General features: G+C 30.6%; 1 protein-coding gene across 1 annotated transcript in view; it reads right to left on the bottom strand.

Moving 5' to 3' along the window:
* LOC142326208 (extracellular tyrosine-protein kinase PKDCC-like) overlaps positions 1-17,739 on the bottom strand; it is a 108,336-nt gene that overhangs the window by 84,234 nt on the left and 6,363 nt on the right. Inside the window, exon 2 of the mRNA XM_075368493.1 lies at positions 12,127-12,840. Within this exon, the coding sequence (XP_075224608.1) occupies positions 12,127-12,771 (645 nt within the window). The 5' untranslated portion in view covers positions 12,772-12,840. The remainder of the gene's footprint in view (positions 1-12,126; positions 12,841-17,739) is intronic.

Below are 17,739 nucleotides of genomic sequence, written 5' to 3'. Positions count from 1 at the left end.
TTAAAGAAAAGTGTTCAGAAGTGGAAAGAGAAATAAATGATCACTGGTAAAATAGACGGAACCTACAGGAAAGTTAAAGAAAATTTTGTGGTACATAAATTAAAATCTAATAATGTGTTAAACGAAGATGGTACACCGATTTATAATACGAAAGAAAAGTTCGATAAGTGGATGGAAGAATTAGGGAAGAGTTATACAGAGAGTTATATGGAGGAAATGAATTAGAAACTGGTGTTGTAGAGGAAGAAGAGGAGGTCAAAGAGGATGAAAAGGGAGATACAATACTGAAATCTGAATTTAAGACAGCATTAAAAGATTTGAATGGGAGAAAGGCTCCTGCGATAAACGGGATACCTGCAGAATTACTATGCAGTGCAGATGAAGCGACAAACAGATTATACAAACTGGTGTGTAATATTTACGAAAAAGAGGAAGTTCCGTCAGACTTCAAAAAGAGTGTAATTGTCATGATACCAAAGAAAGCAGAAGCAGATAAATGTGACGAATACAGATTAATTAGCTTAACTACTCGTGTATCAAAAATCTTAACTACAATTCTGTACAGAAGAATTGAGAGAAGAATGGAAAAATTGTTAGGAAAGACCAACTTGGTTTCAGGAAAAGTATAGGGACAAAGGAAGCAATTTTATCACGCAAATTAATAGTAAAAGAAAGATTAAAGAAAAACAAACCAACATACTTGGCATTTATAGACTTAGAAAAGGCACTTGATAACGTAGACGAATAAAATGATCAGCACTTAAAAAGATTTAGGGTTCAAGTATAGAGATAGAACAATTGCTACATTTGCAGGAACCAAACTGCGACAATGATAATCGAAGAGCGGGAGAAAGAAGCAGTAATAAAAAAGGGAGTCGAACAAGGATGTCCCCTATCCCAGTTTCTTTTTAATATTTACATAGAACTAGCAGTTAATGATGTTAAAGAACAATTTAGATCCGGAGTAACAGTGCAAGGTGAAAACATAAAGATGCTACGATTTGCTGATGTTAAAGTAATTCTAACTGAGATTAAAAAAGGTTTAGAAGAAACATTGGATGACATCGATGAAGTCCTTCACAAGAACTGCCGAATGAAAATAAACAAGAACAAAACGAAAGTAGTGAAATGTAGTTGAAATAATATAGATGGACCACTGAATATAAAAATAGGAAGAGAAAAGATTATGGAGGTAGAAGAATTTTGTTATTTGTAAAGTAGAATTACTAAAGATGGACAAAGCAGGAGCGATATAAAATGACAAATAGAACAGGCGAGACGAGCTTTCAGTGAAAAATATAATTTTCTTACATCAAAAATTAATTTAAACGTCAAAAAAACATTTTTGAAAGTATATGTTTGGACTGTAACTTTATATGGAAGTGAAACTTGGACGATCGGAGTACCTGAGAAGAAAAGATACAAGCTATTGAAATGTAGTGCTGTAGGAGAATGTTTAAAATCAGATGGGTGGATAAAGTGACAAAAAAAAAGGTGTTACGGTAAATTGAAGAAGAAAGAAGCATTTGGAAAAATATAGTTAAAAGAAGAGACAGACTTATAGGCCACATCTTAAGGCATCCTGGAGTAGTTCCTTAATATTGCAGGGACATGTAGATGGGAAAAATTGTGCAAGTAGGCAACGTTTGGAATATGTAAAACAAATTTTTAGGGCTGTATGATGTAAGGGGTATACCGAAATGAAACGACTGGCACTAGATAGGGAATCTTGGAGAGCTGCATCAAGCTAGGTAAATGACTGAAGATTAAAAATAATATAAACCGCACGTTCAACAACATTTTTACCGATATTTTAAAGGCCGGAAATAGCGTATGCGAAAAAAGGGTCGTAAAAATCATATTTCCTGCACTTTTCTCGAGAATTTAAAGTCGGGTTTATTGTTTGAAAAATTTCTTTATACAATAATATTGAAAGGAACAAATTTTCGTTCGATATAGAGAGAAATTCACGAAGCATGTAACGAATTTACAGTCTAGTAGAAAAATTCGCCGAGAGGAAGTGGTCCTCTGCCGATTACAGTTAGGAAATACTAAGCTACTCAAGAATATCTGATGTCATCAGCAAACGTACCACTACGTGTACGATGTGACTTCTGCTTGACTGTGCGCCATATCCTTGTGGATTGCCTATGTCATGCGGTCTTGCGTCATAAATTTAAATTGCCGAGAAATAATCACCGTATCCTAGGCAATGATTTTAGACCGACCGGGAAATGTTACTAGTATTTCTACGAAGTATCAATGTGTCTCATAAAATTTAATATCATTTGACATATAACACCAACAATCAATTTTTTATTCAATTTTTTCTAGGGCTAACCATTTATATTATTTTAGTTTTAATATTATTATTATGTTTTAATCTTAGTTCTTGAATATTTTTGTAATCCCAGAAGTGACACTTTACACTCCTCTCGGACTTCGTTAAATTTTATATATATATATATATATAAACACATTTTTTTTTTTTAATTGTGATTTGTCCAGCGTTTTTTTTACACTGAAAATTTGTGATCAGGTTAAGTACGGTACAAAACTCCACATCATGAATAATTATATTAAAAGAAAAACAATTATACCAAAACTGTTATAAAAAAAATCAATAAAATTGATTATGTCCACACATAATTAATATACAACAGTTCACCAATGTATCAAATTCGTGGTTAAGTGAACCAAGGACATACATAACTTTTATAATATAAAAACGTCATATACGAGATACATTATTAAAGAAAAAGCAATATTTTTTTCTTTATTTTTCCATTTAAACGTAGTAATTTCATCTCTATTAAAAAAAAACTCAATCTAAACAAAGATAAAATACAAGAATAATTACTTAATTACACTTTAAATAAAAACCTAAATTATACAAGCGCAGGCCTAATTATTTTTGTGCAAGTTATTTATTCGTAAAGTATGCATATAAAGAAGAATTTAAAAACTGAGCTTAGTCAAAAGAAAATAATAATAACTAAGATTATATAAAAACAAAAAACTAGTTAATAACAAAAATTAGAAAAAAAAGAAGAGATTGTTATTTGTTTTAAATTATTAGTTAGACCAACAAAGCTAACAGAATTATTTTATAACGATATTATTGTACTCTTGTAAATAGAATATACTACACAGTAAACCTAGTAAATAAAAAGTAAAAATTCAAGTACTATGAAATTGTAAAATTATTAATAATAATAATACAATGTAATTATATATAAAATGCGCATGCATATACTCTCTACTGAAGATACATAAAAATAAAGATGATAAAGTTGACTGCTAAAGAAGTAGAAGAAAGAGAGAACGAGCAAGTGACTACGAGTGAGGGGGAAGATTATTATACGGCTGAGTAAACACTGCCTGACAGGACATGCCAGTGTGGCTGCCTCTCAACACAAATAATTACCCCTGTGAAGATAACAAGGCAAGACTCATTTTACCTAACTCAATCCCCACTAGTTTCTCTCATACCACCAAAACCCCTTTATTTTAGATCGTTTCAACTTAAACTAAACTACAGTCAACAACTCTCTGTCTACATTTATAGTTTATTATTATTATATTCGTTTAAACTACTTCGTACCTGCCCCCAAGCAAACAAATAAACTAACAAGCTCCCATCATCAACTCAAACTCATTTCAAATTCTTCCTTTTCATCTTCTTTTAGTTTGTTGTTACAAATAATCGCCCTTCTAATTTGATTACCCGACAACCGACTAAAACAAAACGTCGACATTAACCAGTTTATGTTCACCGAATACACTTACAACAATTCTATAGATAATAGAAATAAATGTCGTTAAAAACTACTTATCACTACTTATAATGAAAATTCATTGCGATCTAAATTATTTTTTCAAAAAAAATACTTAACGTAAAATTAATTTTATCATAGTTTATTATAGATAGTACAACTATCAACATTTTCTTTTTCAAAGCATCTTCTATGTGTTCTGCCTGGAAATCTTCTACCCGGTAGTTTCCTTTTGATCACATGCTTAGGTAGTAGGAAGGTTCTCATATTTCCTTATTTCTAATACCTCTAGTTTAATTTAGATTTTAATGCTTCAAATAAAATTTTATTTCAAAATTTATTAAATGACACTAATCGCTCAATCTCTACTGAAAAATCTAACACTGATTTACGTACATAAATTTAGAAACTGCTACAGTTTAATACGAAAATTTCAACCAAATGGTGTTTCCTAGTTGTATTTACCAGAAACTATTTATTAACAGTTTTATATCTATATATAAAAAACTGTTAATAAATAGTTAGAATCCTAAAGTTTCAAAATACCAATATTCCTTTTATAGTTGTTAAAAACATTAAAAGTCAAAGTAATTAAACTGGAAAACTTGTTTCAAGATGATGGATATAACCACAACCTTAAAAACATTTTTTTAACTTTTTTTTATATAAAACACCTGATATTTTACAATTATAATGCGTAATTCTTGAAATCAAATTATAATAGCGGAAGTCAAAGATATATTACATAGTTTTAAAAAAATGATATTCCTCATAATTTCTTTACAATTAATATTCAAATACACGCGCATACAGTTGTATGTGAGTAAACAGTTATATGATGAGTGAAGGAGAAATGTCTAGTCTGATAGGTGTTTTTTGTAATGTTTTTTTCCGTGATTTACAAAGGACATTACCGTTCTCTAGAAGACATACTATGACACAATATATTCAGAATAGCTCAATGGTAGAACATTGGCTTCCCAATCCAAAGGTTGCTGTGATTTACTATCTACTAAAGACGGTTAAAAAATATTGTCTAACAGACAAATGCCAAGGAATACAATTCAATTTACTCATATCTATATATATAAAAACTAGCTCTACCCGCCACGCTTCGCTGTGGCACATTGTGGTTGCATGGATGAGAAATAAAACAAAGCATACGTTTCACAGAAGTTTAATTTTGCAATACTTGTGGATATACAATATTTTTTGTTTTTCCACTGTCTGCGTAGATATAAAGGCTATCTGGTTTGTCGACTCAGGAACACACAACATAGTTCAAACGGAATCATTTTTGAAGAGGTTTAAGTTAATTTTCAATCATTGCAAAGGGTTTCGCGTATTAAAAGTAATTATAGTCCGTATAAAATTGGTTTGACACACAACGCCATATTAGTAAGTCGTGTTTTTTATTCGGCTCCTAACGAATATGTTTGCCGGCTTCCGTGACGCGAGTGGTAACGTCTGGGACTTTAATCCGGTGGTTCCGAGTTGGAATCCCGGTCAGGCATGGCATTTTCATACGCTATAAATCATTCATATCATCATCTGAAGCAATTCATAAAGGTGGTTTCGAAGGTTAGAAAAAACAACAAAAAAAACGAATACTTAGTTGTGTGGTTTTAGTGTTACTATTTGTGAATTTTGTTCTTTGCTTTTACATAGCAAAGAACGCTAAATGACCAAAAAACGATTGTTTGATCATATATATGTAAAAAAATAGCCTAACAAAGGATTTTTTGGTCATTATGTAGGGATATTATTTTCTGTGTATTTGATTATTTCGACTTTTTTTTGTTTGCATAGTCTTAAGTCTATCTGGGCTATAAGAAAGTTGGGTGTTTTAATTTATTTACTGTAATTCATCCTTCTTGGTGGCTTTTCTTTTTTGTTTTGATGTTTTTTTTAATAAAATACAGATGTTTTAGCTGTTAAATATAATTCAAAGAAATTTGTTACTTAATCAGTTGTGATTTTGTTTACATTGGCAACGGCTATACGGGCTGTTTGTGATTGGTCGTTGTGTTTGACAGCGGCCATCTTGCATTGATCTGATTGGTTTTCCTTTGTTTACATTTCCATTTGATTTATTAGCCTCTTATTTATTAAAAAACTGTACAAATTAAAAATAGATAGATTTATTAAAAATAGATGAAAAAAATCTTTGATGCGGGTTATATATCGTGCTAAATTTTTTTTTATCGTGTTTTTTTTATTAATAAAATACAGATGTTTTAGCTGTTAAATATAATTCAAAGAAATTTGGAATCATTTCTATACGATTGTGGCCACCAAGATCCCCGAATCTGACTAGTCCAGTTTTTTTTCTGCGGAGATAATTAAAATGAATTGTTTATAGGAGCAATCCACACATCCTGCAGGAACTGAAAACAAGCATTACCAATGCCATCCTGGAAACAGACAGGGTACAGCTAACAAGAGTAACCAGGAGCACGCTCAAACGTGTTGTCAAGTGCAAAGAAGTGGATGGATTTTCAACAACTTCTGTAAATTATAAGGTAGGTTTTACGAATAAATTATTATTTATAGACTACAGTAAATAATGGGGCCTCTCGAAACTCTGTATACTACTTACGTCTATTGGTTTGTTACGCTGCATCCAAATATGACATCGGGCCGGTCTCCGTGGCGCGAGTGGTAGCGTCTCAGCCTTTCATCCGGAGGTCCCGGGTTTGAATCCCGGTCATGAATGGCATTTTCACACACGCTACAAATCATTCATCTCATTCTCTGAAGCGATACACAACGGTGGTCTCGGAGGTTAAACAAACAAATAAAAAAATATGACATCGGAAGAATTAACGTTGAAGGGCTTGTTGTAGAAATAAACAAGTCTTCTTTACTTACCGCTAAAATATTTACAAGGAAAAAACTTAATATACAATGTAAAAGTTCCTGATAGATTAGCGTATAGAATTTCAGTGCAGTAAAAAAGTTCGGTATTAACTTATTATCGAAAAGTTCAGCAGTAATTTCGTAAAAAAATTCATTGCAGTTTTTATAAAGACTATAAATACCACACTAAATTTTTTTATCCTTTATCCTTTTCAGGATAGCCTAAAGGAAAACAAGAAGATTCTATTTTTCAACTAAACTAAAATGCGATAGTCACAGAATAAAATAACATTTATGAGAAAAATATTTCAGTGAAAAATTACTCTGCAAATCATGCCTCTCGGTGTATTTATTGATGAATCCAATTCATCAATAAAAGTACAATATTTAATATTATTTAGATAATTTTTATTCTCATATATAATTTTGTTTGAATGTTCATATTAAATAGATTATATGTTTATGTTCACTCTTTAAATTACATTATTAACTGAACGACAATGTCTTCTTGAAAAAGAAATTAATATTTAAGAAGAACTATTTACATATGACAACTAGTTAAAAAGAAGAAATGATACAAGTGTTTCCACGACTGAAAAATTCTATCTAATGTATATAGAGAAAAAGAATTATGTTAAAACGAAGAAAATTACTTAATACTGACTATCTGGCACGCAACTTTTGACTGGAACAATAAAAAAGTAACCTTCGTTTTTATAAATGGTTGATTTAATGAGATTTTATTTTTCGATTAATTTTTTTTTCATTTCATAACCACTTTTGCACGAAACTGTAGAATATAGTCAAATGACTAAATTACTAAAAGTAACTTAATAATGAACAATATATTATAAATAGTAATGACAAATAACATTTTTAAATAAATACTTTTCAAAGATAGTATATTATACTTTATCAATGAAATAATAAAAACGATAAACATATATAAAGAATTCGTAAAAAAAAATACTGAAGTCGAAAATATAAATTGAGACGATAAAATGGATAGACAAGTTGAAATAAATAGGAAAAAAGAATATTTTATACGTTACAGAAACCTCGTTAAAATACCAACAAGACACTTGTCAACATTTATATCCTGTGTAAATAGCAGAAGTTGACTGATAACGAAAAAGATAAGGGACAACACGCTATATTTTAACTAACAATAACAACTAAGAACACCTTACACCTCAACAAAAAGAGTGGGCAGAGATAGAAAAGGAGAGTAAATGAACAAAAGAAGAGGTATATCAAACCGATAGCACAAAAAGATAAAGATTTTTTCTTTTTTTTCCATGCGTATAAAAAAAATAAATATTATAAAATTATTTATATGAAAATTTAAAATAATAAAAAATATTAAAAATATTAAAAATAAGTCGATCGAATTTTTTCTAATAATTTTATAGGTCATCTGAAATATTGATTGCCATTAAAGCAAAATTATTTTTATTAAAATTATGAAAACGAAAGAAAGAAATTTTAATTTTTATATTAAAACACAAATTACGATATTATAGTGCAACAAAATTCTTAAGAATATATATATATTTTTTAAATAAAGTGAATTTAATTACATATAATTAGTAAAATTAATTTTATAAGTGATAATCACCAATAAATTAAGTCATGCTAAAAAACAATATTTCAAATAGAAAACTAATAATTAAATTTATTAACGAGAAGTGAAACTGGTGTTTATTAAATAAGGTGATTTTTATTTTAGTTCAAAATTTTATTAAATTTAAATTTACTAATAACAAATCTAAAGAAAACATTAAAAAAACTAAAGCTGAGAAAAATCTGCGCGTTAATCAAACTCTAACAAATGTAATAAGTATAAATTTAAACATTTATTTAATTACGAGGTTTATTTTTAAATAAAAAAAATTCCAGTCTTCTATTTCTAAATAAAAAGAAATTCCCTCTGTCAGCTTTTCACATGATACCGAAATATTATCACTCCTAAAACGATATATTGATTCCATATATAATTTTGGTCAAGGAGTTCATTTTTTTTATTGTTTTTAACTACCCTTTAGAGAATCTTATTTATCTGCATATATACTACTATGTCCCTTGTGGGTCCTTAATGGTATAGACCTGAAAACTGTTCCGAAGAGCTTTTACTAATTCAAATTAACACAACGACCTACTTATTTATTCATACATTAAAAAAAAACTGACAACCCAGTTGTACGACTTTCTAGTCACACGGATAAAACCGCGTTCCGGAAAAGTCCTACAACTGTGGGTTGTTTCTGATGCGCGACTTACACACGCATACACACACAATTTAATTTAAAATATTTATAATTGTATTTCAATGATTCTAACTAAAGCACGCACGTATAGAGTATTTATTTCGCGAGGGTGAGGCGGTACTAGCGGCGACGGTCGGCCAAACTAAACTAATGTAATTTCACTTGTGCGGTCGGCAAACTGGTGTTGCCACGACGATTAACACACCAGGTACCGAGTCAACCAGGCGATCGATTTCGAGACCCAGCCAGAACGAGATACTTTTTTTACACTTTAGATATTATTCATTTATTTAATTCTACTGCTCACCTATTGCGCCATAATATAACATAAGTTTGGAGCTTTTTTTGGGATCGAGGTGCGATTTTGAAAATATTTTTTTGTAAATATTGTTATTTTTTTAATTGTTAATAAATGTGCCTAAGAAAAATATGACAATTAGGCGAAATCTTAAGATACCTTTAGGTTATCTTGATTACCTTTCCCTACAGCCTCACCCCCTTTACCTTGAAAATTTAATGGCATCAATGCCCTATATCTAGAAGTGAATCTGACAAAGTCTGGTCAAAATCGGTTCAGTAGTTATGGAGATATAAGGTGATTTAGAGGCCAACACCGAACACACGAACATTAACAACCGGAAAATTTCCATCCGGTTTTTTGGGTTCCTTATGTGTCAAAACGTCAAAATCCGGTGAAAAACATATTCCCAAATTGGATCGATTATAATACTTTCACTTCTAGAGCTAAAGCTCTGTTATAGCGCTAGACGGGAAAGTAAAAACTAAAAATAAATAACTAGAAGTGTTAATAACTAAAAATAATAAATAGAAGACGGGATATTAGGGCCTATTCAAGCCGTGCGTTCTAGAATAAATGATACCTTCATTATATATTAAACCTAAGTTCTCAAGAATTAACGTTCCTCGTTAATGGTAATTGGGTTATACGAACCGATATCATAACTCTAATGGTTTAATCGCTTTTCCAATTCGCACCTGTACTACTGTTTTCAACCCCTAAATTTAAAATATGGTAGTTGAACTTGCGATTTCATTGACAAACTTCCATACAGCCCGACAATATGATTCGCGCAAAAAAAAGGATCACCATTAATCAAAGCCTTACCCTTAACTTCGAAGTTCAGGATACTATCTCCAGTCCCACCACCAGAAGCAGGGCATCCCAACCCTGTAGGGAAAGATACCCGCCTTGTGACGCTTCCGGTCGCCACACCATCCCCCCTGTTCCTAGCCCTGATGGGCTTTAACGGGAGACCAGAAGAAGGGCAGTCGAATATGCGGTAACGGATGTCACCAGAGATCAAAATTCAAGGGTAAACCTCTACAAATAATAGCAGAATTTTTATTTTATTAGCTACCGTTGATCTTATATTAAATAGGATACATTCTCCCCAAGAGTGATATAATTTATGAATAGCCAAGATGAAGTGACCTCTCATTTTGCCACGCTTTCAGAGCAACATCTTAAACCCTGTTTGTCAAAATAATATGGATTAACGAAACCGTAATTAATAATTACATATTGCACATTTCAACGAAATCTGTAATTAATAATATCATTAGCTATACTTTCTCAGACCGGTATTTCGCTAATTATAAGTAGCTAGCTCATCGAATATCTCCTCCACTTTCTTCTCCTTATCTTTTGGGTAAAACATAGAATTAAGAGATTTTTTAAAGAAACTGTATTTTCTGAAACTATGTGTAATGTATATTTAAAAAAATCTAAAACGTTTTGTTTTATAAAACTAAAAAAAAAAAGAATGATGATAGAATCGAACCGCATACAGTTACACCAGGATCTGGTTGAAAAACTAGATCATCCTTGACGAAACAGTTGATAAAAAATAGATACATATAAAATATAAGTAAAGAAAATCATTGACAAATTACATAGTTTTATTGAAATTAATAATTTTGGGTATTCACGCATTAACGCCACCGCAGCTACAGCTTTATTTAAAAACAAATTAGTCAATCGGATTTCGGTGAAAATGGGCCGATATAGAGTTTAACATAGATTCAAAACAGTCTCTTTATTATTTTTAATAAATGGTTATTTATATTTATTTATTTTATAAATATAATTTAACCAAACTTAACCTACGCTCGCTAACCTTGACTAATTAACAGGAGTGTTTTGATTATTTAAATAATAAATAATTGCAATAATTACTGAATTTATTAAATAAATACTCAAAAAATTACGGTGTTAATTAGTCAAGGTTAGCGAGCGTAGGTTAAATTATATTTATAAAATAAATAAATATAAATAACCATTTATTAAAATTAATAAAGAGACTTTCCACCGAAATCCGATTGACTACTTTGTTTTTAAATAAAGCTGTAGCTGCGGTGGCGTTAATACGTAAGTACCTAATTTTGTTTCATTCCATCGATTAGCTTTCAAATTAAGCGCAAAATAATATGTTGATGAAGATTGTATACAGATCGAAGTGAAAGAATTTTATTAAAATTAAAGAAAAAAATAAATAATTATTAATAAAATATCTCAGATTAATGAAATTTTAATTTTTTCACATATTTAATTATCCGAATTTTAACTAATACTAAATCACAATGTTACAATCATTTAAAAGAAGAGAAAATTACGTTATGATAAAATGAACAATTCCTCTTAAGAAAATTAAACAATATTTATTTCATGTTCCAAAATTAAATCTATTTTTATGCAATCTTTAGAACTTTCTGATTTTTCTGGAAATTATTATTTTATCTTATTAGAAAAACAAAATCAATAAATAAATGATCGTGCAAAAAAAAAAATAAACATAAGTATTACAAAATAAGGTATTTTTTTGGAATTTCACAGCCAAAAAATTTTTTTTTTAATCTTATTTGCATATTGCAAATATTCCATATACGCAAAACTAGATTGGTTTATGTTAAAACAAAACTATATAGTAATGTTATATAGTTAGGGAGCGTAGGTTATGTTTAATTAATTATTTTGATTGCTTATACGGACGAAACAAACGTATATATTAACACAATCTAACCATATATCACCTACGCTTCACTAGGTAATCTGGCCTAATTTACGTTAAATATACAACAAAATATATATACAATTTAATAATAACAAAAGTGATATTTAAACTAATTCTGATTTTTTCTTTTGGCTGTGAAATTCCGAAAAAGAACCCAGAATAATTTAATTGCAAATAATTGTTGTTAATTACCTTAACAAGATTTCCATGAGACAGTTCCGTAAGAAGAATCAGCTCTTTAAGAATTTTTGCAGCAGCACGTCTGTAACACGAAGCTACAGTCGGTTGAGGAACACGTTTTAAACATTGTTGAATATCATGTCCATTAAGATTAACGGTTTTAACAGCGATATAATCACCACGAAATTTACCACGGTAGACCGCTTTAGTCCAACCGGCAGCAATAAATTCTAAATCGGTAACTTCTTGTAAAGTGCTGCAATCGATACGATGATTATCAACTGTTGACATAGTCGGCCATTTTAAACCACGTGATGTTGATGAACTGGCTACATGAAAGGTTTCGTTCAACAATAATAATGAATTTAACCAAACGTAATCGTTTTTCTGTTTATTTACTTCGTAATCAAATAATTCATCTTTAGTATAATCTAAAGATGAAACACTCTCTTTTATAAAACGACGGTCAATTAATTCACTTTTTCTAATATTACTGTAAACATCATATTCACTAAATTGTACGTTACTTCTAAATAACGGTGTAAATAATATTACACTCGCTATTAGAAATAAACTTAAATATACTGTTACGAATAAACACAACCCAGTAGAACGTAATTGCAATAAAGGCCAGTTCAGTGACGAAAAATAATACATTTTTTCTTTTTTCTTCTCTTTCCACTATTAATTCACATCAACACATCACCAACATTCTTAAACTGCGATCTGAAAAAAATAAATAAATCTAATTTAATAACATATAACTAATTAAAATTTTAAATAAACGTTAGTTTTAAATAATACATTACTTTGCTTAAACCATAATACTACCCAACAGAATTTAATATAAATTTTTGAATGTTTCCACATATTTTAGTGTAGATTAAATCTCGTCTATTTATTTATGTTTTATAAGCCAATTTTAAGAAATTTTTCATGATACGAAGATTTCATATCTATTATACGAGGGCTTTCTTTTCCTTTCTTAGCCTCCAGTAATTACCTTTCAGATAATACTTCAGAGGATGAATGAGGATGATATGTGTGAGTGTAAAAGAAGTGTAGTCTTGTACAATCTCAGTTCGACCATTCTTGAGATGTGTGGTTAACTGAAATTCAACCACCAAAGAACACCGGTATCCACGATCAAGTATTCAGATCCGTGTAAAAATTACCGATTTTACTAGGACTTGAACGCTGGAACTCTCGACTTCTAAATCAGCCGATTTGAGAAGACGCTTTCACCACTAGACCAAGCCTGTGGATATTATACGAGGGCTGACAAGCAACTTTTTATTTTTATCAATTTATTATTACTATTATTTATTAATACTATTTTTCTAAATAATCATTTAAATTGAGGCACTTATCATAACGACGCACAAGCTTTACAATTCCTTCTCTGTAGAACTGCCTTCTTAGTTTCAACCACTTGTTTACATCGGCATGACGTTATGCGTCACTGTCAAAGCTCTGTGTTGCGAGCCAGGTCTTCATCCCTGGAAAAAGGTGGTAATCGCTTGGCGCCAGATCCGGACTACATGGTGGATGATCAAACACCTCCCATCCAAAACCATGCAAGAGCTCTCGGGTTCGATTAGCAGTGTGTGGACATGCGTTGTCGTGAAAAAAGAACGCTTTTGAGCTCAGTTTTCCCCAACGCTTGTTTTGTATCGCTCACCTCAGTTTTATCGATGTTTCGCAATACCTTTCTGAGTTAATTGTTTTGCCATGTTCAAGGAAATCAACCAGAAGCACTCCCTCAGCGTCCCAAAACACAGTTGTCTTAATCTTTGTGGCTGACAACGTTTGCAAACATTTTACCGGTTTTCTGAGAGAACTCGTGTGCCCCATTCCATGGACTGTCTTTTTATCTCACAATTAACATGCTTTGCCCATGTCTCATCTCCCGTTACGACACGAAGAGTAGTAGGTTACCATCCTTGTAGTAGGCTTCGAAGAAATTCAGCGATGCATCAAGACGCTGTTTTTTTGTGGTCTTCCGTCAAGATTTTTGGCACCCATCTTGCACAAAACTTGGGATAACCAAGTTTCCCCGATAAAATCTCATGCAGTAGACTTCGTGAAATTTGAGGGAAATGAAGAGAGAGTTCCGTAATCGTAAAGCGGCGATTTTTACTATTTTTATCGTTAATTTTTATTCTCAGTTCATCAGTCACAAGGCTAGGCCGACCACTGCGGTCCTCATCATGAACATTGGTGCGGCCATTTTTAAACTGAATGGGCCCCTGCCTCACTCCACTTTCGCTCATTATTCCATCTCCGTACACCCCACAAAGTTGCCGATGAATTTCAATTGGTTTGAGGTTTTTTGCCAGTAAAAACCTAATCACTGAGCGCACCTCAACTCCCGGGATTTTCTATTGAAGCGCACATTTCAGTAATTCACAACGAACCAAGTAGAAAAATCACAGTTCACACGCTACGACAGCTTGATGCGTACCGAGTGTAGAAACGTTTTGACGCCAAGATGGCGGCTCTATCCCCACCCATCTTCACGCTAAGCACAAACGTAAGTTACTTTCTGGACCGCCCTCGTATTTACACAAAAGAAGAAAAATCATTGTTTTTATTTTTATTTAACCAAATTCAAAAAATAATATTCTGCGTTTGACCGAAAAGCAGACTCGCATCAATTTATTTTGTATACCTAAGAATAATTTCTATTAGAATTACAAGGAACGTAAGAAACACGAACGGTCACTTCACAATGGTAAATAGTGAAACAATTACAGACAAGTATGATTTTTCCTTACAATAAATTGTAAGCTAACATCACTATATGACTAGACTTTTTTCTAACAGACGGTCGAAATTTCCGGTATTTTTTTAATGCGAACAAATGAATCATTATCTCCCGAAAGTCACAACCAACAAAATGCCGTCCTACAGATGAACTACAACGCAATTTTAATATAAGTTTTCATAAAACGTTTATCGGAACAAACATAATGAAAAACAAGCCAAATTTTGTAAGTATAATAAACAAAAATGCAAACATACATAATTCTGGATTTTACCAATTCTGGAAGGACCCCTACGAAAAGAAAGAATCAGACAAAGATGAGTGTTGAGCATCTGAGCTACAAAATAACCCTTTATTTGAAAATATTAATTTAATTTGGCAACATGATGGTGCTCCACCGCATTACAGTTTGTCGGTAAGAAAATGTATTGGCAGCAACTTTGAGGAGCGCATCGGAAGATGAGTTACAACTGACTGGCTACCAAGATCATATGATTTTACACCGTTAGACTTTTCAGTTTAGGGAATTTTTAAAAATAATGTTTTCTCATATAAGCCTACAGATTTTCAACAGCTGAAACAAATAATCGAAGATGAACGCATTTGTTAAATGCAAACAAAGATTTGTGTAAAAAATTGGTGGTTATAAGTGTAAAAACCCGCTGTGAAAAATGTATTGAAGAACATGGGCAGCATTTTGAGCAACTCTTGCAAGATTTAAAAAAAATGTATAATATATTTTACTATGTATAAAAGATTTATTGTTGAAATACTAACAAGCCATTGTTTTCGCTTTTGAAATATTGTATTTCTCGGTCAAGCGACTTTTGGGATAACCGGTATATTAAAACATAGTAGTAGATTAAGAAGTTATGTGGTAAAAAATCTGATTTGGACACCACATGACTTGTTATTATTGAATTATTATTTATCGTAAATTTTTTTTATATTCGGAAGTTAATAATTATAATTATTTATACATCATAATAATTATATAAAAGTTAAAAAAAAGGAGATGAAGTCTAATGTGAACTGATGTGCCTTCCCCTTGTAAGATCCAAATATTTAATTAAAAATTTATTTGCCAACAACTCTGGAACCTATGAAAATATGTACCACTAATGAAATATCGTTGAGAGCGAAGGCTTATTACTGCAGAAGAAAAAGTCAAAAATTCAAATAATTTGGACTTTTATGGACACTTTTGGTCCAGTCGATTGCAGTCAAAAGAGGAGGTACCCAACTAGATGTTACAACAGTCCTAAACCCAAAATTTCAACATCCTACGGCTATTCGTTTTCGAGTTATGCGAGATACATACGTACGAAACTAGTAAAAATGGATTCAGGGTTAGTCAAAATGGATATTTCCGTAGAAACCTGAAAACCGAAATTTTTCGCGATCACATTACTTCCTTTAATTTGTACAAGGAAGTAAAAATTAGTATAAAAGTACTTAAAGCCTAAATTATGTTATGCTTTCATTAATAATATTACATTTTTTTATCAGTTAAAAAGTTAATTAGGCTACATTAACAATTAAATAATTAATTGGACAATCTGACGTACATATAACTGAAAATTCAGATGTTCTAATGTAAATATATCATAAAATACTTGCAAGCGGTGTACAGAACTAGCTGAAATGTGTAATTGAGTACTTAATAAATATAAATATTCTAAGTATGAATAAAATACGACTTGGATATCATATTCAACACAATCACCCTGTTCTTTAAAATGAACTAATTTTCTACATAAAAATCTTAATGAAACAATGAGGTTGAAATTGGACTATCAAAAAAAGAAACAGACAATTTGTGTTTCTTTTGACTAATTTTCCGTAATCTTTTACAAATTTCCTTTAAATAAAATATAAACTCACCCACAAAAATGTAAAAAAATAATTTTTGTACCGAATAAATTTTATATATTTCCATCAATATATAATTCTTCAAAGAAGCGCTTTTTCTCTCGTAACACATAGTAATACGACTACATATACAATGATTTTCTTTTGAAAATATATAAGGTAATTCTTAGATTTCTTATAATGAATGTTTATTAAGCACTATAAAATTAAATGATGTAAAATGATCATGGACGTACGAGTTTTAAAGAATATATTAAAATGAACTTTCTATATAATAAAAAAACCGCGTTACTAAGCTCTTTAACTCGGTTGCCTATGTTGAAGAGCAAACTCCAACTTAGACAACGAAATACTTGAATACTTATATTAATAATACATGAATTCTAATGAAATAAGAAACACACAATTACCTTATCTGGCCAGTAAATGTAACTGGTTTAACTAATAAATCAGTTTTAATGCTTAAATAACTGGATTTTGTTGTTCTTAATAACCTTTTTTTCCACTTTTTACACCCGAGAAAAGTTGAACATATTCACTAGTTGTTTAAAAATGTAATCTCTTGACAAGTCAATATCTTAAAATTATATTTTAGTATCAATATTTTTCTTTCGTTTTTAACTATTTTTTTAATAACTATCTACGTTTTTTCTTAATAATTACTTATTAATAAGTTAATGTACCAAAAGGGACTGTGATAATGTATATTTTACTTTGAAAGTCATAAAATGTTAGTTCCATAATAAACTTATCTTTTATTATCTGCAGAATAGAAATGTTCTCTTTTTACGAATTAACTTGTTATTAAATGCAGTTTTAAACAAATGTTTTTGCAATAAAATAAAGATTTTCTACAATTTTATTCATCTTCAAAATTTGAACCGGCGACAATTAATTGAGGAATTATTCGATTTTTCACATTAATTTTTTTTTTTAACGAGTGTTATAATGAGAAACACAAATCCCTACGTTGAATTCAGTCATCT

This window comes from Lycorma delicatula, chromosome 6, assembly GCF_047948215.1.
Source record: "Lycorma delicatula isolate Av1 chromosome 6, ASM4794821v1, whole genome shotgun sequence".
In the NCBI taxonomy this organism is placed as follows: Eukaryota; Metazoa; Arthropoda; class Insecta; order Hemiptera; family Fulgoridae; genus Lycorma; species Lycorma delicatula.
This window is presented reverse-complemented; position numbering and strand designations above follow the sequence as displayed.